The 24,094-nt window shown below is 38.5% G+C and overlaps 1 protein-coding gene across 1 annotated transcript in view; it reads left to right on the forward strand.

Annotated features, from left to right (window-relative positions):
* The window catches only part of LOC150080667 (uncharacterized protein C9orf85), a 45,854-nt gene that overhangs the window by 14,794 nt on the left and 6,966 nt on the right, over positions 1-24,094 (forward strand). The window contains exons 2-3 of the mRNA XM_090381364.1: positions 2,004-2,212; positions 16,888-16,998. Of these exons, the coding sequence (XP_090237490.1) occupies positions 2,004-2,212; positions 16,888-16,998 (320 nt within the window). The remainder of the gene's footprint in view (positions 1-2,003; positions 2,213-16,887; positions 16,999-24,094) is intronic.

The raw sequence follows: 24,094 nt of genomic DNA on the forward strand, positions 1-24,094 counted from the left end.
CTGACCACTCTGATTAGCTACTGCAATGTATTAACAAAGGTATTGGATGTAAAAAATCATTTTGACATCATATATACATAAATTTCAGTAAAGCCTTTGACACTATTTCATATAAAAGACTGCTGTACAAATTAGAGCAGTGTGTCATTAGGGAAAATTACTACTATGAACAACGGGATGGCTGAGTTGGAGAAGACAGGGTGGCTACCACTGTTCACTGCTGTTCTCAGATTCAGGTTAGATCTTTTGTGGTTTTCAATGTTTATTAATGATATTGATGAAGAAAAAAAAAATTCCCGAGTTACCCTGAGAGAGAGAGAGAGAGAGAGAGAGAGAGAGAGAGAGAGAGAGAGAGAGAGAGAGAGAGAAATCAGAAGTAGAAAGGAATCACCAAGAAAGCGAAGAATGATGATATCCAGCTCATATATATGATATGAAGGTTGGAAGGGTGGTTAATGACGGTAATCAAGGTATGCTAGTGAGCAAGATCTAGAAAAATCAGGCATGTGTGCTGAGAAGTGGCAGTTGATGTTTAATGTTGACAAATGTAAGGTATGGTATATGGCTAGAAGAAGATGAAATGCACAAGGCATAATTTCTTATGGGTTTAGATAATTAACTATATAATATTGGTGTAGTTAATTATCTATACACCATAAGTTTACCCATAACTTTGAACTATGTATGTAGCGTAAAGGCATCATTTTAATTGTATCTCATATTGTGGGTGCCTTCACAACAAGATATCTGGTATTGCACTACTTCAAATAAATAACGCTTCTCTAGTAGAGAAGACTACTGTTATTTATTTGTTTTCAGTGGATACCGCCACCCATACACCGACATTATATGGGTAGAAATAATCCCAAAATATCATCTGAGTCCAGTACCCCTCAGTTGGTGGGGTACTGGACTCAGATAAGTGGAGAATGAAAAAGACCTGGGATAATTGTTCCCTAAGATAAGAAGTTCTCTAAGCAGTGCAGACAGGCTGTTGGGGAAGAGAACATAGACATCACTGTTGATGTTTGTCGGTAAAATTTTTTTTTTAGCCTTTGTGTTTATACTCTATTTTTCAAGATCTGAAATGCACACAAGAGCTACCAACAATAAGGGAGTGGGGGGGGACTTCTGATTTCTAAAAAGAAATAAGAATACAAATAATAAAAAGAATACAAAGAAAGGGAAAATGGGTATGTGATATTTTAGTGTATGAATCGTAATACTTTCATAACACCATGATAAATTGACTGTGGAAGTTGCAAATTATAAAAACCGAATGCTATTTTGTTCTTAACAACATTATAAAAAGGATTGCATGTGGCAGGTCACATTTTATTCCATTTTTTTTAAATAGATGACAGGTTAACCTTTTGGCAATACAAAGGCAATCATGATAAAGTAAGGTGTGTTCTGTTGTGAACATTAAAATCATTGCATTTACTAGACAATTTAAATATGCTGCCCACAATGATGAGAATTATTTTTCATAAAATTGATTGTGCTTAGGTAAAAATTTTTGTAATAGAATTGTACTATATATTGCAATCTAATTAGCTCATTTTCCAGTTACTCACCTGACCATCTAAATTAACCACCTTCATTAAGATTTATGCAGGTATGTCAGTAGTAGCTAGTAGCACCTCACTATTTTTATCCTATTCAATGGAAATTTCTTGAAGTTTTATGTTTTTAATCAAAATTCTCTATTAATAAGAGAAATTTAGGCCAAACTTTTCTTGAAAGGTACTATAAATTATTTTGAACAGAATGGTTTTAGAGTTAAAATTATAACTGGGGTTATTGTATTGCTCTGACTCTTTTTATGGGTTAATCTTATGATTGCTTTTCATGTGAAATTTTTTAAACATAGTGTAACTTTAGGTACTAGAATGTTATTTTGAATAGTCTTGTTTAAAGAAAAGAGAGAATTATAAATTTTATTAAACGATCTTTGTGCTACAATCTTGGTTTTTTTTCTTTCTTTCTCTCTCTCTCTCTAGATGAGTACAGAGAGAGGCAACATTGCCAGAAATAGGTCTCAGAAATACCAAAATATTACAGCATTCAAGAATACATTACATGATACCAGTAAGCAAGTAAAAGCTCTTAATAATATGCCTTTTTCTTCAGTGTGTCAGCGATGTAAAGATATCTTGGAGTGGAAAGTCAAGTTTAAGAAATACAAACCACTTACCGTTCTACGCAGATGGTATGCTTATGAGATAATTTTGTAAAAAGGGAATTTTTCTGATTTTATTACTGAAAATAATTTTGGAAATTAAACAGCTTGTTGTATTGATAAGCTTAACTAATTTTAATCTTAATAGCAGAACTTGGTGTTCAACCCTTTCAGCAGTTAGTTTTCTAAAGAACAGCTGAGCAGAGTGAATTTATTTGAGGAATTTTGAAGTTAGGTAAAAATAAAAACTTAATATTAGAAAAATGTTCTTAGATATGTGGAATCAGTAAATATTTTTCCTCATCTAGAAATATTTGAGTTAGGAATTTGATATTATCTACATAATATCCTTAGTTGTACACATTGGCACTAATGATATTAAGCGTAGGAGATGGGAGGACTTATTTAACAACTACACAGTAATGTTGGGAAAAAATCATGAGTTGATTGAATTTGAAAGTGTCTGCAGTTCTGCCCAGACACAATAGGAGGGAGTATATGTTGAGAGCCTTGTCAATCAATTTGGCCCTGGAGGCTCATGGGGTAGAATTTTTCTCAGCATGGTCTGTGCTTGTTAACAGGAGAGACTGTTTTTACAGGGATGGAATACACTTGAACAGAAGGATGCAAGGGTATTGCTGATGCTATCAAGGTACAAAAGGACAAACAAAAAGGAATTCAAAGGTGATTAGGAAAAAAATATTGTTGTTGGTTATCTCGATGAATTGTTTTTTGGATATTTTCTTCCAGGAAAAAATTTGCATTAGAGTTTTTAAACTGTTTTGTCATGCTGTTTTATGTATTAGCTAATGTAAACTCAAAAATAAATAATTTATAAACATGTTTCAACTAGTCGTTTTTTTTTTATTGTTATAGCTGGACTGCATGGTTCTCCAGCTAGTACAAATAATGCTGGAATGCAAAGGGTTAATATCAGTAAATTCATGCATATTTATGAACTTATTATTAAAATAAAATATTTACAAGTAATGAGTTGTGGATTTTCAGGCATTTTGTTATTTGTGTAATGTGATCTCTGTTTATGCAATAATACATTTATCTGTAGGTGGTAGATGACTCTCATCAACTGGTGCAATACCATCGCTTTGCTTATTGGAGGCTTGAAGTGGTGGAACCCATGTTTAGTCTCCAGAGCTAGCTAAGTTCCAGTCAACCCTTCCCCATCTCTTTCATCATGCAGTACAGTAGCGTAGCTACCATGTAGGCAGGCAAGACAATTGCCTCCGGGACCGGGCTCTTTAGGCGCCCAGCATCTTTGGCTGTCTCCTGTTTTTGCAATTTTCATTAATTAAATAGGAGCCCAAATATGTTTTTTGCCTCTGGGACCGAAAAAGGGTAGCTACACTAGTGATGCAGAATGACGTCTTTTGAGGTTATGATGAATACAATGGCGAGATCCAAACTTCCTTACATTTTGAGGGTACAGCTGTAAAATGGTTTTTGCAGGCCGGCCGCTAGTTAGTACACCGGACTGAACCTGTTAGTAACTCTTTAGGAGATCTTCGGATCAGCTAGTGTATAATCTTGCTACCTCTACTCTGCCAGATAGTGACTGGAGGGGAGTATGAGTAGTGTGTATGTGGGGGGGGGCATTGTTGAGGCCACGTTATGTCAAGGATCTGGGTATATTTTTAGCAAGTGTATGCCATATACAAAAATTTCATTAGTTCATACAGCACTCCCCCCCCCAACTTTTTTTAATTTTTGAATACACCACGAATTGTCAAACTAATCGAGTAAGTTTATCTGCGAAAAGATCTAAACCTCCCAAACACTTCCTAGTTCATTTCACAAATATACGTGGTCTCAATTCTAATCTCAACGATGTCCATTTCCACTTGCAGTCTGCCAAACCCCATGTACTTTTTCTGACAGAATCTCAGTTATCGGTTGATTCAACTACTGCTCATCTCAGTTGTCCAAACTATTCACTGTATGATTCCTTTCGTCTCAGAGGTGGTACATGTGCATATGTCCATTCCGATATTCCCTGTCAGAGACTTGGTAATTTGGAATCTCCTCTTTTTAATCTTCTCTGGCTTAAAAGCTCTCTACCTCATTCTGTCAAATTCATCTGTTGTTTCTACCATTCTCCCAACTCCGCTAATCACTTGGAGCTTTTTGACGACTTCTCTTTGCAGCTTGACTTTCCCCAGTCCAACTTTCCTAACAGTGTGGTAATTTTCCTTGGTGATTTTAATGTTCACAACTCCAGCTGGATTCCGTTTTCTAGTCACACCAACCCAGCTGGTCAAGATGCTGAGGCTTTTGTAATTACTAATGACCTTCCACAGATTGTTCATTTACCTACAAGAATACTGGACAATCCTAACCTTACAGCCAACACGCTTGATCTTTTTATCACAAAAAACCCTTCTAAGTACACTGTTGAAGTGAATGGTCCTTTAGGCACCTCAGATCACAACTTGGTGATTGGCTCTTCTCCAATGGAGCCTTTATCGCATGGCTATTCCCAATCTCATATTGTTTGGCATTGCAAGGATGCAAAATGGGACGACCTGCGAGATTTCTTTTGCTTGGTCAGATTATTGTTTCAAAACTTCTGATGTCAACGTTTGCTGAGATCGAGTCTTGTAGGAATGGAATCCTTTATTCCACACTACACTTTAAAATCTTGTCCTTTATCTAAACCTTGGTTTTCCAATAAATATGATAAGGCTATTCAAGAGAAGAATGTTGCATGTCGTAATTGGCTTGTTTCCAATTCTTCAGTTTTATTTTCTGCCTATGCCAAAGCTTGCAACAATTGTAAAGCAGGTAATAATCAGTCCAAACTAGATTTTGAACGGGCTAAGAGTAGAAAACTTACTTCTTCCCCTAATGGAAGCTGAGCCTTCTGGTTTCTTTCCAAAGCTGTTGGCCACAACTTTGTTTTCCATCTCTGCTCCCACTTCTGTCAAAACCAGATGGTTCTATTGTCACTTCATTGCTAGCATCCCATTTTTCTTCCAACTCATGTATTAATGATCTTGGTAAAATGCCTCCCACCATTCCCAACACGCTCCATTCAATTCCTCCTGTGGTCTTTTGTCAAAAGGATGTCAGAAGGATTTTGACGAATCTTGATGCTAAGAAAGCTCTGGATCCTGATGGTATTTCTCCGCTTGCTCTCAAAACCTGTGCTCTTGAACTTACTCCTGTTCTTTGCCGCCTTTTTTCACTTTCTTATTCCAAAGGTGTTTTTCCTTCTGCTTGGAAATTTGCTCATATCCAGCCAGTTCCTAAAAAGGGGGACAAATCCCTTCCATCTGATTATTGTGTGTATGGCGCCTCCGTAGCCAGGTGGGAACGAGCAGCAGTGCGTAGCACACGCTTCTTGATTAGACCGGGATTCGAGCCAAATACGGTGGATGCGGAAAGGTCAGGGAATGACCACCGCATATCCCGGAGCAATATGGCCTTAGTTGCTAATGCTCCTAAAAACCAAATAGCAAACAACAACAAACCAATTATTGTCCCATTGCAATTACTTCTACTCTTTCTAAAGTGATGGAGAAATCAATTAACCACCGACTCTTAAACTATCTAGAAACCTTCCGTCTGATCAACGATCACCAGTATAGATTCCATCCGTGTTGATCCAATGGTGATATTTTGGCTTATGTTACTCATTTATGGACAAATTCAATGGAAAAGTTTGGTGAAGCAGATGCTCTTGACATCTCAAAGGCTTTCGATCGTGTTTGGCATAAAGGTCTTCTAAACAAGCGTCCATCTTATCGTTTGCCAACTGTTTTTTATAATTGGTTATCCAGTTTTCTGTCTGTCCGCTGAGGTTGATGGCTCTCTGTCTTCTAACCTCTCCACTAATGCCGGTGTCTCCCAAGGTTCAGTTCTTTCCTCCACTCTTTTCGTCTTGTATATTAATGATTTTCTTCCATTGACTGGAAATCCTATCCATAGTTTTGCTGATGATAGCACATTGCATTCCACTTCTTAGTTTGAGAAATTGCGCCTTGCTCAGTTTCAATATCTGCTCCCAGTTCCTTAAATACCGATCTCCAAGTAATTCTCCAGTGGGGCAAAGACAACTTAGTTGATTCGAATCCTTCTAAAACTCAATCCTTCTTATATCTCGCAAAAGGATTCTTCTGCTCCTATGCTTATCTTTGGTGACAGTCTGATTTCTAGGCAAGATGATATATCTCTTTTGGGGATTACCCAGACTTTCTAGGCACAAGCAAATTATAAATATTGCTTTCTCTGCATCTAACAAAACTTGGTTTTCTCTTTTGCTCTTGGCATTACTTTTCTTCCAAATAGCTGTTCACTCTGTACAAATTGCAAATCCACCCTACCCCGGAATATTCTTCCCACATCTGGGGTGGTGCCCCCAAAACTTCTCTCAGGCTTCTAGATTCCATTCAGAAGAGGGTAGTTAGGTTAATTAATAAACTCATCTCTAACAGAGTCTCTCCATTCTGTTTCATAGATGTACTGTTTCTGCTGCATGCCTTTTCTAGAGATACTTCCATGGGCACTGTTCTTCTGAATGGGCTTCTATAATTTCCACTCTCTCTCTCTCAAAACAGTCCAAACACGTGCCGCCAACATCCATTTACTGTCCAACTTCAAACTCACAGAATCAACTTTTCATCTTCCTTGTTTATTCATTCAAGAGCCGTTTTCTGGAACAACCTTCTTTCATATTCGAAAATTGTAGATCTCTTAAAGTTCCATTTATAACTGACACAATATAATAGCGTAGCTTAATTTAATTTATTATGATACTCACCTTTTTATAATCTGCATTGATGTTGGAATAAATTGGATGATAATTTTGAACATGAATAAGTTAGGATTTAAAAACAGAATTAAAATGTACGCAAGGAAGTAGAAGTGCACGTCTTCGTCCTTGGTTGTAAATGTTGAAATTTGAAATGATTTTAGTTATACGGTTGGAAACAGAAGGCCAATAGCCATAACAAGTGGCTTTCGTTTTACACGTCTTCAGTTGGCAATGGTAGAATGAGAGTAAATGCGTGTATTTAAGAAGACTAGGTTCCCGTGATGCTCCTGGATACACGTGGGAATCTCAGGTGCATGAGATTCCAGACCGGTGTTATGTTATAGGATAGTTTGGAATTTAATACTTGAAGAGTGGAATGGCGGCGAAACCATTCTATAACTAGGGCTTCATATTGGAAAATTTTAAAACTGGATTTTAATCTGATAATAAGAATGGCTGAATCTACTAAGGGGGTGTGGTTGTGGGATTGAACATGTGTTGCTAATTCGGTATTGGACTGTCCCATCCTAAAGCTATTGTAGTGGTAGTAAGCACGTGTGTTTGATGTTTTGGTAGAACCGTATTTTGTGGTGGTGCTACTAATGTAGCAAGCATTACAGTTATCTTGACATTTTATTAAGTAGATGATATTATTCATGTCACTAATGTGGTAATTTTGTGTACTTTATATGAGTTGAATAATGAGCCTAGTTTATTGTAAGATGAGAATGTAAGGGTGATATCAGTACTTTTGAATAAACAGCGGAATTGGTTGGCAAAATTACTATGGTAAGGGAGGATAATACGTGGATTATTATTGGACATGTGTTTGGGTGGGTTGTTGAAATTATTTTGGACTGTGAACTAGGAACAAGAATTTTCAGAAAAAATACTCACACGGGCAAATACTTACACTTTGAATCACATCACCCCCTCAACACAAAAAAAGCAGTCCTTTATAATCAAATTTACAATGCTATAAAATACAGTTCCACACATTATGACCTTAATAATGACCCCTCGATGTGGGCACCTGTACGTGGTGAGGGGACGTCCCAGTGATGCTGCTGGTTTTCCAGATTAGCATCATTGGGATCTAATGGCCATACCTTGGTTCCAGGGTTACGTCATTGGAATCCGGCGTGTGCAGCCGTGCGCCGCGACCCGTGGAATGCAGAAAGGGGGATCCTGGTGGTTGAGGGGCCCGGCCAAAGTGCTGTATTAAGTCTGGGCCCCTGGTGGTTGAGGGGGGGTGGTTTTTCAATCGGCGGGTGGTTTTTTACTGCTAGGGTCAACTGTGTTCCAATAAGTCTCCCTCCCTTTGGTCCTGGGACGGGATAAAGACTTATGGTAATGTGGGTATGGTGCTCCTAAGCGAACTCGGCGTCCCATTCGTGTACGCAGTACCTGCTAGTTCACGAGTGGGCGTCCCCTCGTTGTGCTCCGTGGTGGGTGAGGTACTTATCAATCAGACACTTTCTTTTTACTCCTATGAGTAATTTAAATTCTATTTCTTCTGGGGCCCCAACAAGGCCCCTACCTAATCGGGATGAAACCACAGAAAATACCTCTGCAAAAAGAGCCAGAACTGAGGATACACCACCATCTGTGACACCGCTTTTCCTCATTCTCCATTCTACCGGAGAGCAGGCACTCGGGAAAAAGTCACCCTTCCTTGTCCAGAAAGGATTAGAAGGGTTAACAGGATCTCCAAAATCTGTAAAAAGGCTACGTTCTGGAGACATTTTAGTCGAGGCTGCAAGCCAAAAACATGCACAGAAACTACTGAAAGCCACATCGTTAGGGGGGGATTACCCATCATCGTTATCCCCATAAAACCTTGAATTTCTCACGAGGTGTCATATCAGAGTGGGATCTTCTTCATGTTTCTGAAGAAGAGATCTACTCTGAACTTAAAGACCAAGGAGTGACGGCTGTGAAAAGAATATCGATGTGGAAGGATGGGAATCTCGTCCCTACCCGAGTTCTCATCGTAACGTTCAACACCCCACGGCCTCCAAGTTCCATAAAAGCAGGCTATTTAAATTGCCCAGTGAGGATTTATATCCTGAACCCACTGAAGTGTTTTAAATGCCAAAAGTATGGCCACTCTCAAACAGCTTGTCGTGGCAACCCTGCCTGTGCTCACTGTGGTGCTAAAGACCACGAGAGCAAGGGATGTTTAGCTTCTAAGCCAAGTTGTACTAACTGCCAAGGAGAACATCCTGCATACTCTCGAGCATGCCAGCGGTGGAAAAAGGAGAAGGAAATTCAGAAACTAAAAACAGAGTTAAACATCTCCTATCAGGAGGCCAGAAGACGCATCCAACCTATAAATAGCACCAAGCCCTCATACGCCCAGAAAGCTTCTGGGAAAAGTACCATTGGTACTCAGACTGATATGAGTATTCCACCAAGGGAGTCATTGACCCCCATTGCGCACTATTTATTAAGTTCCCAAAAGCCCACCCAAAAATCACAGTCAGCCGCCACTGCTATATCTGTACCTCCTAGTGCTCCACCACTTCCAAAACAGAGTACTAAAGAAACTCCGAAGAAAGGGGAACAGGCATCTACAATCCAAGAGACAATGGATGTCAAAGATACGGAGGTACAGGGCGAGTCTGTCCTGGAACTCTTTGCGAAAGAAGAAGAAGAAGAAGAAGAAATGGATACAGGCCAACGTCCAGTCTTTCCAAAGAGATATAAACCCAGGACTGAGAAAATGAAGCCCTCAGCCCTTCGGAAGCCACCAGACGGACCAAGTAATCAAAATAATGGGTACATTTAAATTTCTCCAATGGAATTGCCGTGGATTTCGTAGCAATAGAGATGATATCAAGGCTCTCCTGAATAAGCATGAACCAACTTGCTTTTGCTTACAGGAGACGTATTTAAAGGCAAATGAAGACCCTTACTTACGTAACTGCTCAGTTATTCGCAGAGACAGAGCTGGGGATGAACCTGCCCATGGAGGAGTCGCTATCCTTGTGGGTAACCACAACCCCTTTTAAGCTGTGCTTCTTACCACTAATCTAGAGGCTGTGGCAGTTTGTCTTACAGTAGGGTTCCTTTTAACTGTTTGCTCCATTTATTTGCCACCTGGGAACGACACCGCCCAAGCAGACCTTGATGATCTCATTAAGCAACTGCCACCCCCTTTCCTATTATTAGGGGATTTCAATGGGCATAATCCGCTGTGGGGTAGTTCTGACATCAACAGAAGAGGTCGGATTATCGAGCGATTGCTTGAAAACAATGATCTGGCCCTTCTAAATGTGGGATCTTACACCTTTTTCCACATGGCTACCCGTACATTTACTGCCAGTGATCTTTCCATCTGCTCCCCTTCCCTCCTGCCTCTGAGTACATGGGAGGTTGAAGAAAACCTTTATGGTAGTGATCACTTCCCCATGTTATCCACCATTTCAAATGGGAGACAATGTCACCAGTCGAGGATACCACGTTGGAAGATCAATCATGCCGACTGGAATGCCTTTCGTCATCTGGCAACGTTCAATATCACTATAGTCGGCCAGGAGCCAATTAATGAGGCAGTAAAACACATCACAGTAAGTATAGTCCAGGCAGCAGCAGTTGCAATTTCAAGGACATCGTCCCGCTTTCCACGTTTTCCAAAACCATGCACAGCAGCTAGGAAGGCTGAAAACAAAGCATGGGGAATATTTCGTCGTTACCCCACCACAGATAATTTAATAGCCTTCAAACGTGCACGTGCCAAAGCACGGTACATTAGACGTCAGAGCCAAAAGGAATCTTGGATCAAATTTTCATCTTCCCTTACACGGGCCGGCAATCCCAAAGCCATCTGGGACAAAGTTCGGAAAATAAAGGGTAAATACAACTCACACACTTCATCGATCCTGGAACATAATGGATGTACAATTGCAGATCTAACTGCAATTGCAAATACTCTCGGGGAGACATTTGCTAAAGTGTCTTCAGAAACATCGTACCCCCCAGAGTTCCTCGCACTCAAACAAAGATCAGAAAAACATCACCTGAAGCTGTCCTCTAACAATTGCGAGGAATACAATCAGCCCTTTACACAGTGGGAGCTGAAAGCAGCACTCTCACTATCCAAGGCGAGTGCTGTTGGGCCAGACGACATCCATTATGAGATGATTAAACACCTTTCATCGGAATCCATGGATCGTTTGCTCCGTCTCTATAATAGAATCTATATTGAAGAGACATTTCCGGACTCATGGCATATGGCAATCGTCCTTCCCTTTCCGAAACCAGGAAAGGATCCAAAAATACCAAAAAATGACCGTCCTATCGCTCTGACAAGCTGCTTGTGCAAGATCCTGGAAAGAATGGTCAATGCTCATCTTTTGTGGTATTTAGAAGCTAACGACCTCCTGTCCAAGATACAGTGTGGCTTCCGAAGGAACAGGTCAACACTTGACCATTTAATCCGCTTGGAAACATCTATCGTGATGCTTTCCTGAAACGTGAGCACCAGGTGTCAGTTTTCTTTGATATGGAAAAAGCGTACGACACGGCTTGGAGATATGGAATTTTAAAAGACATGTATAACTTTGGTCTTAGAGGACACATTGCCCTCTTTATCAAAAACTTCTTTACAGACCAGTCTTTCCAAGTTCGTGTAGGATCCACCCTCTCCCGGCTATTCTGCCAAGAAGAGGGATTTCCACAAGGATCAGTTTTAAGCGTTACGCTTTTTGCAAGCAAAGTTAACTCTATAACTGAACAACTTCCCCCAACTGTAAACAGTGCCCTCTTTGTCTGCAAAAAGGTGCTAAGACTTTAGCATCTTTTTGCAGTCATGCAATATGAGGGTCATTGAAAGACAATTGCAGCATGCCATAGACCACGTCAACTCTTGGGCAGTGACTAATGGTTTTAGGTTCTCGCCACAGAAGACAGTCAGCGTACACTTTTGTTGCAATGGAACCTTCACCCTGAACCAGAACTTAAACTCGGACAAGACATCATTCCAGTAGCATCTGAGACAAAATTCTTGGGGCTCATTTTCAACAAGAAGTTGACATTTTTACCTTATATCCGCCCTAGTTATAGAATGGTTTTGCCGCCATTCCACTCTTCAAGTATTAAATTCCAAAGTGCACAAGAGGGTTGAATCACTTACGCTCTATTTCCTCCAATAAATGGGGAGCAGACCGCTCCACTTTGCTCAGCCTCTATCGTGCACTTGTCCGATCTAAACTAGACTATGGGTCCCAAGTGTATGCATCGGCTAGAAACAGTGTACTTAGATGGCTTGACCCAGTTCACCACCAAGCCATCTGTATTGCTACTGGAGCATTTAGAACATCCCCTGTCCAGAGTTTATATGTTGAAGCAACTGAACTACCACTGTCATTTCGACGAAAGCAATTGTCTTTAAAATATACGTTTAAATTAAAATCCCTGCCAGACAACCCTACCTGGACATCCGTTTTCAAGCCACGATGGGAAAACCTATATAACACTCGTCAGACTGCCAATCGGCCTTTTGGTATCCGTATCCAAGAGCTGCTCAGAGAGCTCGACATCATGGTGGACAATGTTTCCCAGTCACCAAGGCAACAACTTCCACCCTAGCATGCTCGCTTACCATCATGCGACTTCTCCCTTAAAAATTGGGGTAAGTCCATAACTCCATCTTCTGTCTACCACCAACTCTATGCTGCCCACCGGGCCGAATATTCCGACTTCTTGCCTGTCTTCACTGATGGCTCGAAGTCGGAGTTGTCTGTTGGATCTGCTGCTATCTTTCCTGTTCGTTCTATATCTGGAAAGATTCCCCAAGAATGCAGCATATATACAGCTGAGTTGTATGCTATAGAGTTAGCCTTGGACCACATTAAAACCCATAGGTATCAAAGGTGTATGGTGTACACTGACTCTCTAAGTACAGGCTCTGCAGGCTTTATCGGGTATGAGGTATAATCCTCATCCATTTGTGACCTGGATTCAGCAGATGTTACATTCCTTGTTTGAGTGTTCATTCGATATTCATTTCTGCTGGATTTCAAGCCACATTGGGATCGTGGGAAATGAACTGTCGGATGCTGCGGCCAGGTCACCAGAACACCACAACACTTATTGCCTGTTAGTCTCCTATACGGACTACAGGCAACTAATACACATTAAATTACTGTCCCAATGGCAACAATCTTGGCATGAGCAAGTCACAGTCTAGTCTGCACAGGAATCGCAGAGAGGAAGTTGTTTTAGCTCGCCTCTGCATAGGACACAGTCATCTTACACATGCATTTCTGCTGAGGGCAGATGACTGTCCTATGTGTGAGAACTGTGACACCTATTTAAGTATACGTCACATTTTAACCGAGTGTCCACGTTTTAGACACGAACGTGATTTTTATTTTACTGCTTTTAGTCATCTGGCTGAGCCTTATAGACTCAGTAAGATTTTATCCGACAATGACCATGTGTCTGCTGTTTTTAGCTATTTAAAATCAGTAAGCCTTCTTACACGTATTTAAAATTGAATTGCTATTTCTTTGTTGATATATTTTTTACTCTTATACCTTTTATATCTATGTTATATCTCGACATGGTGGCCTAACTAATTAGGTCACTGAATGTTTTAACTTTTTATATGACCTGGATTTGGCGCATTAAAGCCTTAGTTGCTAATGCGCCAATAAAACCCAAATCAAACCTTAATAATGAACTACAATATCTTACAAGTAAATTCATATCTAGGAAATATCCTATTCAATTAATCAAACAAACTATTATTACAGTCCAAAATAATATCAACAACCCACCCAAACGCATGTCCAATAATAATCCACGTATTATCCTCCCTTACCATAGTAATTTTGCCAACCAATTCCGCCGTTTATTCAAAAGTACTGATATCACCCTTACATTCTCATCTTACCATAAACTAGGTTCATTATTCAACTCATATAAAGATACACAAAATTACCACATTAGTGACATGAATAATATCATCTACTTAATAAAATGTCAAGATAACTGTAACGCTTGCTACATTGGTAGCACCACCACAAAATACGGTTCTACCAAAACATCAAACACACGTGCTTACTACCACTACAATAGCTTTAGGACGGGACAGTCCAATACCGAATTAGCAACACATGTTCAATCCCACAACCACACCCCCTTAGTAGATTCAGCCATTCCTATTATCAAATTAAAATCCAGTTTTAAAATTTTCCAATATGAAGCCCTAGTTATAGAATGGTTTTGCCTCCATTCCACTCTTCAAGTATTAAATTCCAAACTATCCTATAACATAGCACCGATCTGGAATCTCATGCACCTGAGATTCCCACGTGTATCCAGGAGCATCACGGGAACCTAGTCTTCTTAAATACACACGTTTACTCTTATTCTACCATTGCCATTTGAAGACGTGTAAAACGAAAGCCACTTGTTATGCCTATTGGCCTTCTGTTTCCAACCGTATAACTAAAATCATTTCAAATTTCAACATTTACAACCAAGGACGAAGACGTGCTCTTCCACTTCCTTGCGCACATTTTAATTCTGTTTTTAAATCCTAACTTATTCATGCTAACTTAAATTTAAAATTATCATCCAATTTATTCCAACATCAATGCAGATTATAAAAAGGTGAGTATCATAATAAATTAAATTAAGCTACGCTATTATATTGTGCCTTCTTTCATATGTATTTCCTGGAAATTACAGTCTACAGAAGTTGAAGTCTAATGTCAACAAATATCTTCTTTCGTCTTCTCAACCTCCAGCCCATGCACGGTACTAGTACTATAGATTCTAATACCTCTCGTGTTTGTTCTTTTCATTAAAAAAAAAAAAAAAACCCACTGTCATTCAAAATCTGCTATGCTTTCAGCAGTCAAACAGTAGGGCAAATCAGATAGCAAATACATATTAGTGTCACTTTTTCATTTTGGTAAGGATAAATTTTCTGAAAACCCTATTTTTATCAGATGAAGCAATTTTAATAAAATTTTGTTTGCTGGATTGTATTTAAATACAACTGAGCATATTTTGTTGATTTGTGTAATATATGGATTTGTATACATATGATTTGTATAATAGATGAGTAATTCATCCATAAAAATGGATTTGGTTTTCAAAATAACATCTATAAACAAATATACAGTTTGCTAATGGGATGTGAATTCCCTCTCCCCCTTCCATGCTGAATTTCCTTTAGCTTATGTTGTGGAGTGTTCTGATACCTGTGCCTTCAAATGAGGGATTCCATTACTGAGCTTATATTGATTTTTTTTTTTAGCCAAGCTAAGAAAGGAAAGCAAAATTAACTTTTTCTCCTCTAGAAAATTGATATTAGAAGCCTTGTCATGCCCTAAACTTTAAAAAAAACGTAGGGTATCACTAACGTTTAGCGCGATTACTCAGTAGTATCTTTAACTTTTTTCAGAACTTTCTATTTAAAGCTTAAACATTTTAGGTTCAAATATACACAACCAGTACTTGCAAGGAAAGGACAGCGATGGATATATGGTATCATGTAATGCCATATACCAGTGAAAGCATGAATCTTGAATGATTTCAATAAGGCATCACTATTGAAGAATGTGGTATTATTTTGGGAGAACAAACTGTTTGGCACAAAACTACTTCCATTTATAGCCATTGTAAGGAAAATTGTTAGTACACCTGTGGATCTTTCATCAATGAAATGGAGCTGAGACAAGGAATTCTCAAGCCAAGGATATTCTGAATTTATGAAAAAATCCTGTTGTCTGATAAACTTGTTTTTTAGAGTAGGAAGTATAAAAATACAAGTCAAAACGCTACTCTTCCCTTCAATAAATTAGTAAAGGCCACCTTCCTTGTCGGTCATGATTAAGGTTCAGTGTGAGTGATGAGTACAGAAACGGTAGGTCATGAATGTCAAAACAAGTTCATGAAGGACAAACTCATTTGTTGGACATAGAACATTCATGGTAATCAGCAAGAATTGGATGAGGGACTTTGGTCTTACCAGATCATCCAGGATACAGCTGAAATCTCACTTAAAAAAGTAGAATCTACTGGATTCCAGCTGCAAAACACATACCGAAAAAGGCATGTCACTTACGCATGTTTTTATGCTTTTTTTTTTTTTTTATGAAAAACCCCAAACACGAAAGGTATCAAAACCTATAGTACTTAGTACTGTGCATGGGTTGAAGGAGAAGTACGGGGGGGACGGGGATGCCGGAAACTTTGCTCTAGAGACTAAACATGGGTTTCACCACTCCAAGCCTCCAATAAGCAAAGTGGTGGTATTTCACCAGTTGATGAAAGTCATCTACCACCTACAATTGCAGAATCCCTGCAATAGCATAAAAGTGGTTTTTGTTTTTTTAATATACCCAAATTCATAAATACTAATCATGTAAACAGAACTCTTGAAAATCTGTTACATAATGTAATCAGTCAAATTTTATTATGTAACTTCCCAAAAATATTCTATGCCCCCCTCCATAATAAGTAAGCTCCTCTCCCTCTGTTTGGGGCTTAGAAACTGAGGGTGGAGACTTAGAAACTGTTGTACAGAAGTCACATTACTCTCTAGTCACTGAATCTGCCTTTGCCTATGGAAAAACCCCTTTAGCAGCAGTTCTTCCCTTCCAGTGAATACTATAAAAATTATGTTTCTGTTGAGGATTTAAGTAGGCATAGTTGGTGAGGCTTTTCCCTGGCGGGCATAGTAGTGCTCAATGCTCCCTCTCTAGTATGTTTTTTTCCCCTCTTTTATTATTCCTAAATAATAACTTTCAAAGAAAATGAACAATGTGCAGAGACAAATCTTTCCTAACAAAATCAGAAGTAAAGCTGAGGATTGATATGTGAGTGAGTGAGTGATTAAAAAATAATTTTTAAAAAAATAATTAAAAAAATAGCTTTTTTACTTGCATATGTACATTTATTATTATTTTAATAGCACAAGATGCCAAAAGAAGAATGTAAAAGAAGCATACCATATTGTCTGTGGAGAATGTGTACTTTTAATGGATATTTGTGCAAAGTGTGGTAAAAGAAGTGATAGTGAAAAGTAAGTATTGAGAAACACTGGAAAAGTGTTTAGAGCTTAGGAAAGGAATTGCAAAAAAGTTTCTTCTTTAATTTCACTAATCATTGGACATATTAGCATTAGCATTAGCATTAGTAGAGGCATTTGATGCAAGAAAGCAAGCTTATGCAGCATCAGCCAAAAAAAAAAAAAAAAAAAAAAAAGTAACATAAATAAATAAAAATAACCACTTCCACTTCACCCCTCTGTTCGTTCGAAATACCTGTCCAGCTGAGCCTTAAACTTATTTAGGCTATCAACTTCCACGACAAGGGATGGAAGTCTGTTCCACCCACCAACCACCCGCTGGCTAAAGGCAAATTTCCGCACATCTATCCTACATCTGTCTTTCCTCAATTTGAATTTATGCCCTCTCAGGTGATTTTTCTGAGCTAGAGGAAGAATCCCATCAGCATTGAGCTTGCTCAAACCATTCAAGGCTTTGTACACCTCTATCAGATCACCCCGCTGGTGCCTAGTTTCCAGACACTGTAATTTGCAAAACTTAAGCTTTTCTTCGTAAGAGAACCCCTTTGTCCCATTCACCAATCTAGTTGCCCTTCTCTGTACTCGTTCCAGCAGCTCTACATCCTTCCTGAAATGAGGCCTCCAGGCCTGTATACAGTACTCTAGGTGTGGCCTGACCATTGCCTTATACAAGGGAATAATCACCTCCTTATCCCTGCTAGAAAAATTCCTATATATCATTGACAATACACCATGAGCTACTCTTGCAGCTCGTCTTCACTGCTCAGAGAACTTCATATCTGCCTGCACCACCACCCCCAGGTCCCTTTCATTCTCTACCACTGTCAGTGTAGTACCACAGAGTTGATACGTTGCTCTGGGGTTGCTGTTTCCCATATGTAGTACTTTACATTTGTCAATGTTAAACTTCATTTGCCACCTCGAAGCCCATCTGCTCAACCTTTCCAAATCCTGTTGCAGCAGCATAGTGTCAGTAGTGTCCTTGACAACCCTGCCAACCTTCGTATCGTCTGCAAACTTGGACATTAAGCCTGATATACCATCATCAATATCATTTATAAATACAGAAAACAATAAAGGCCCCAATACTGAACCCTGAGGGACTCCACTAATAACATTAGTCCACGATGAGCAGTGTCCATTGATTACCACTCTCTGTCTTCTCCCCCTCAACCACCCCTTTATCCATAGCAGCAACTTGCCTCCAATGCCACACTGCTCCAATTTGTGCAGCAGTCTTCCATGTGCAACAGTATCAAAAGCCTTTCTAAGATCCAAGTATATAATATCAAAGTTATTCCCTGCATCCAGTTCTTTTGTGACTGCATCATAGTATCCAATCAAATTGGTCAGGCAAGACTTCCCCTTAACAAAACCATGCTGTGTCCTAGCTATAACTGAAGTCTTGTCTAGATGATCCTGCAGTGCTTCTTTCACCAGTGCCTCCATTAATTTTCCGGGAACAGAAGTTAAACTCACAGGTCTATAATTACTTGTGTCAGCCTTTGATCCCCCTTTGTGAATTGGGGTCACATTTGCACATCTCCAGTCAATGGGTACCTCCCCTGAGTCCAAGGAAGCTCTCATAATTATGGCTAAGGGTTTGCTTACCTCCTTTGCTGCCTCCTTTAATATAACTGGATAGATTCCATCCACCCCAGGTGCCTTTCTTGTGTTTATCTTCAACAATTTCTCCTCCACTTTGCTCTCAGTTATTACAAGATTCTCTAGCTTACTGCTAGAGTTGAATACACCTCTGGCATTCCCCTCGCTGAATAACTCCTCATGTGTGAATGTCGATGCAAAATATTCATTTAGTTTGTTAGCTACCCGTCTATCATCTCTATTGATTAGAATTAAAATGATCACCATAAGCCTGTAGGTTTTGGTGTAAGTAGCAGTAAGTTAACTCTCTGGCTTAACCATTTTGTTCCTAGACCCTCCATTGTAGTACAGCCACATATCAAGTTTATGTTATATGTTATTCTATACCATTATGTTTGTACAGTTAAATTATTTACAGCTTTACTAAAAGTAAAATTACTTAGCTAAAAACAAAAAAAAAGAAAAAAAAGCCAACCTGTGTGATTAGAACCTTCAAGCTATTTATTTATCACAATTATAACCCTATAATTCAACTACTATGCACCGCTATTACTGCTAATACATGCTACAATATTTGCACCAAATTACTGAATCAAAAGCTCTACGAATATGAAGCTGTAACTTACAAAATCTATAGCTAAATTTAAAAATAAACTAATTAACATAACTAAGACTATTAAGCCATTTATTGAACACAATTTAATATGTTAATTATAGTCAAGAAGATTCCAAAATTTTCCAAGATATAAATATCCATTTCCAGGAGCTTAAATTTCTTTGTCTGACTGGTTCGTACCATGGAACCAATATTTATTTATAGTGAAGGGAAATTACATTCTTCCATCCTTTTTCTTTGTGCTGTAATGAGCTGAGCTGTACCTGTATTTGGACTGAAGTTAAGTGATGATTAAAATAATGATTTTAAAAATTGCATTTAGCAAAAGTACAACCCAATACTGTATGATTTGTGAATGAAACACTAATAAAAGTTAAGACTGTGACACATTAGATTTTTTTGTATCATTAATTACATGTTGATGAAAGCCAAAATTATAGATAACCCACAAAAACTATGTGCATTTAAGTAGAAATTGAATTAAAAACTTTCATTACCAAACATTACAAAACTCTTACATGTAGAATAACAATGGAATATAAAAAAAAGTAGTAATATAAACTTTAATATTAAAAATGATTATAAAAATTGTATCAAAAAGTATAACATTGCAAATAAGGTAGAGAACACTTTACTTTACCTGCATAGTAGCTGCTATAGTTAAATGTTGAAATGAGGATGCACCATTCACTTTAAATTTATTTATTTACTACTGACAAATTTTGCTATAACATTTCCATATTATAGTGCAGCCCATTGAGTTCGATTTCAAGCTGCATAGCTGAGCCATAATATGAGAATTCCATCAAACTGAAGTTGCAGTCAGCTCAGTGGAAGCATCCATTTTTGCCATGCTCCTCTAAATTTTGCCAGCAACAATCAAAGGTGAAGCAAATGATCATCATGGCCTATCATCATTATTACCACTGATCATGTGCCACTTGGAAGATCAGTAACTGGAGATTACTATGCAGCATTTCTTTGTTAGAAATTATGTCCAAAAATTTGTTAGAAGTGGCCACAGATTGGAAGCTGGTGTGCTTGTACTCCATGACAATGCAATTTCCACAGTTGATGCAGATTGTTTTCACTGATTACAAGTGGGAAACACTCCCCCACCCTCATAGTTTTGATATGAATCCTGTGATTACAATCTATTCCCTGAGCTCAAGGAACTGCTGAGTGGACAAAGATTTCTACAGTGTAACTTCTTAATTAGACAGTTAAATGTTATTCAATGCTCAAATGTTGAGAGGCAGTCATAAGACATGAAGATTTAAATTCAAAAATATCAAAGGCTTAATTTTTTCAGTACTCACTTGATCAATCTGCAATTGTTATTAGGGTGAATAATAAGAGATTGGCTAATTTTTGGATGATTAGTTTTTAAGTTAAGAGGATAGTTACAGGTAAATGATAATTACAATGGAAACGGGATTAAAATATGCGCAAGGAAGTAGAAGTGCATTTACTCCGCCCTTGGTTGTCATGAAGTTGATTTAAATTAATATTCTAAATTGTGAATAAGCCAATAGTCGTAACGGTGGACTTTTGTTAAAACGTCTTCAGTTGGCTAGTTAAGTGAAAGGGAATGCGTACTGTATTTCAGAAGAATTTTGTAATCCCATGATGCACTTAGCCACATGCGGGAATCTCAGATTAGTGAGATTCCAAACCGGAGAAAGATTGAAGGGGAGTTTCGCATTTAAAATGTTTAAGTCGGAGTGGTGACGGAACCATTCTATAATAAGGACTTCATATTGTAGGATTTTTTGACTATTTTTTAATTTTATTATGGCAATAGCTGAATCAACTAGGGGTGGGTATGGTTGTTTGAGTGAACATGTAATGTGAGTTCAGTGCTGGATTGTCCTGTTCTGAAACTATTGTAATGATAATAAGCTCTTGTATTAGAGGAATGGGTTGAACCGAATTTGGTTGTAGTACTGCCAATATAAATTGTAATGCATGTTATATTGGCAGTACCACAACCAAATTCAGTTCAACCCATTCCTCTAATACAAGAGCCTATTATCATTACAATAGTTTCAGAACAGGACAATCCAGCACTGAACTCACATTACATGTTAACTCAAACAACCATACCCTCCTAGTTGATTCAGCTATTTCCATATTAAAATTAAAAAATAGTCACAAAATCCTACAATATGAAGCCCTTATTATAGAATGGTTCCGTCAACACTCCGACTTAAACATTTTAAATGCGAAACTCCCCTTCAATCTTTCTCCGGTTTGGAATCTCACCAATCTGAGGTTCCCGCATGTGGCAAAGTGCATCATGGGATTACAAAATTCTTCTTAAATACAGTACACATTCCCCCTTTCACTTAACTAGCTAACTGAAGACGTTTTAACGAAAGTCCACTGTTATGACTATTGGCTTATTCACAATTCAGAATATTAATTTAAATCAACTTCATGACAACCAAGGGCGGAGTAAGTGCACTTCTATTTCCTTGCGCATATTTTAATCCTGTTTCCATTGTAATTATCATTTACCCATAACTATCCCCTTAACTTAAAAACTAATCACCCAAAAATTAGCCAATCTCTTGTTATTCACCCTAATAACAATTGCAGATCGATCAAGGTGAGTCTGAAAAAATTAAGCCTTTGCTATTTTTGAATTTAGTCTAATTATACAGTACTTTAAGACTTACTATCTAAATGGCATGAAGATTTTTAATGTAAATTATGTTATGAAATAAATTCATTTTAAATCAACTGATTTTATTCATTAATTTGTGAATAATCCTCATGTACTACTGTATACACCGATGAGCCAAAACATTATGACCAGCGAGTTGTTATGCAAGTCAAAGCAACTGCTGGTGAACTATGGTGCGTGCGTGGGTCAGGACATGCTATAAAAAACACCTGATACTTAGCTCCATTAATCAGTGTTACTTGTGTTCTTCAGATGGGAAAGGCAGCGGACTTAAGCGAGTTTGACAAAGGCCAAATTGTAATGGCCAGACGACTGGGTCAGAGCATATACAAAAAGGCACGGCTGGTGGGGTGCTCATGGTCAGCCGTGATTAGTACCTACTGAAAGTGGTCCGAGGAGGGGGAACCCACGAATCGCCGGCAAGGTGTTGGATGACCATAGCTCATCGATGCTTGAGGTGAGCGAAGGCTCTCCTGGATGGTACATGGCAACAGAAGAGCGACCGTGGCACAACTCGCTGGTAATTGGAATGCTGGTGATGGGAGTAATGTGTCACAACACCCAGTACATCGAACCCTTCTGAAAATGGGGCTGCGTAGCCAGAGGCCACTCCGAGTGCCCATGCTAACCCCCGTTCACTAGCAACAGGGTGTACAATGGGCAAACGAGCTTCGAAACTGGACTGTGAGTGATTGGAAGAAGGTCGTCTGATCCAATGAGTCATGTTTCCTGTTGCACCATGTGAATGGCTGGGTACATGTGCTTTGTTTATCTGAGGAAGTGATGGCACCTGGATGCACCATGGAACGAAAACAAGCTGGTGGCAGCATGCTTTGAGCGATGTTCTGCTGGGATACCCTGAGTCCAGTCATCCATGTGCCGGGCACTGATATCTATCCCCTACCTAAACATCATTGCTGACCAGGTACAACCTTTCATGGCAATGGTCTTTCCCCTCTGGCGGTGCCGTCTTTCAGTAGGATACTGCGCCATGCCACACCGCCCTGATTGTTTGAGACTGGTTTGCGGAACACGAGGAAGACTTACAGGTATTGCCCTAGCCTCCAAATTCCCCAGACATCAATCTCATCGAGAATATGTGGTTTGTGTTGGAACAGCAACTCCGATCTGCGGCATCTCAACCACGGACCTTACAGGAGTTAAAGGATCTGCTGGTTACGTGTTGGTACCAGATACCACAAGACACATTTAGAAACCTTGTAGTGTCCATGCCTCGCTGGATACGAGCTGTTTTAGCTGCACGTGGAGGACCAACATCATATTAGGTAGGTGGTCATAATGTTTTGGCTCATCGGTGTACACTAATTACTGTACATAATTAATTTACAAATTAATCCTACTACACCACACAGTTTTCATTTTCTCATTTAATATTGTAGCATATTCTGAATTAGATTATACTATATTGGAATCAAGCTCTTCAGCTCATATTCTTTGACCTTTCAATCTGATGTGTTTCTGAGGAGAAACATAATATAGTTTCTCTTCAGAAGAGCAACCAGAAACTTATTTCATTAAGATGTTTGAATAAACAAAAGCTACCACAGATTTTAATGTTCTATTTATGGCAGTGGTTTCCAACCTTTTCCCATCCAGGGGCCATGTTCAAAGTTAGAGTTGTTTCGTGGGCCACACTGAATAATTCAAGAAAAATTGTGTTACATTTTCTATATCCTGTTACATGGAAAAGGAAGTTTCTATTTTTGTGTTACCATTTTTTATTTTCACACTATATATAAAAAATGCAAATTCCCAACCTTTTTATGTGCAATAAATCTGTCAGTGATATATTTTTTAGATGTTATTAAAATTATAAAAATATGACTTACTGTTTTTGTTTAAAAAAATAATTTACTTTTACTTTTAAATGCTCACTTTTGAAAATTTACAACCTGAAAAGGATCACTGCTTTTCAATATTAAGGTGAATAAATAAATATAACAATACACTTAAAATTGAAAATATTCTGAAATTTTGTTAAGTACAATATGCAATAACATTTAATGAGATGATTGAGGCTGGATTTTTTTTAGATAATTGTTCAAAATTTGGTTGAAAATTTGCAATTCTCAATTCGGAATGAAGATGCTCATCAGTTATTCTGTTTCTTTTAAAATATTCATTTGATTTTATGCGTGAAAAAATTTGCTCACAAACAT

The sequence above is a fragment of the Mastigoproctus giganteus genome, chromosome 9 (assembly GCF_048544385.1).
Source record: "Mastigoproctus giganteus isolate SK-2022 chromosome 9, ASM4854438v1, whole genome shotgun sequence".
In the NCBI taxonomy this organism is placed as follows: Eukaryota; Metazoa; Arthropoda; class Arachnida; order Uropygi; family Thelyphonidae; genus Mastigoproctus; species Mastigoproctus giganteus.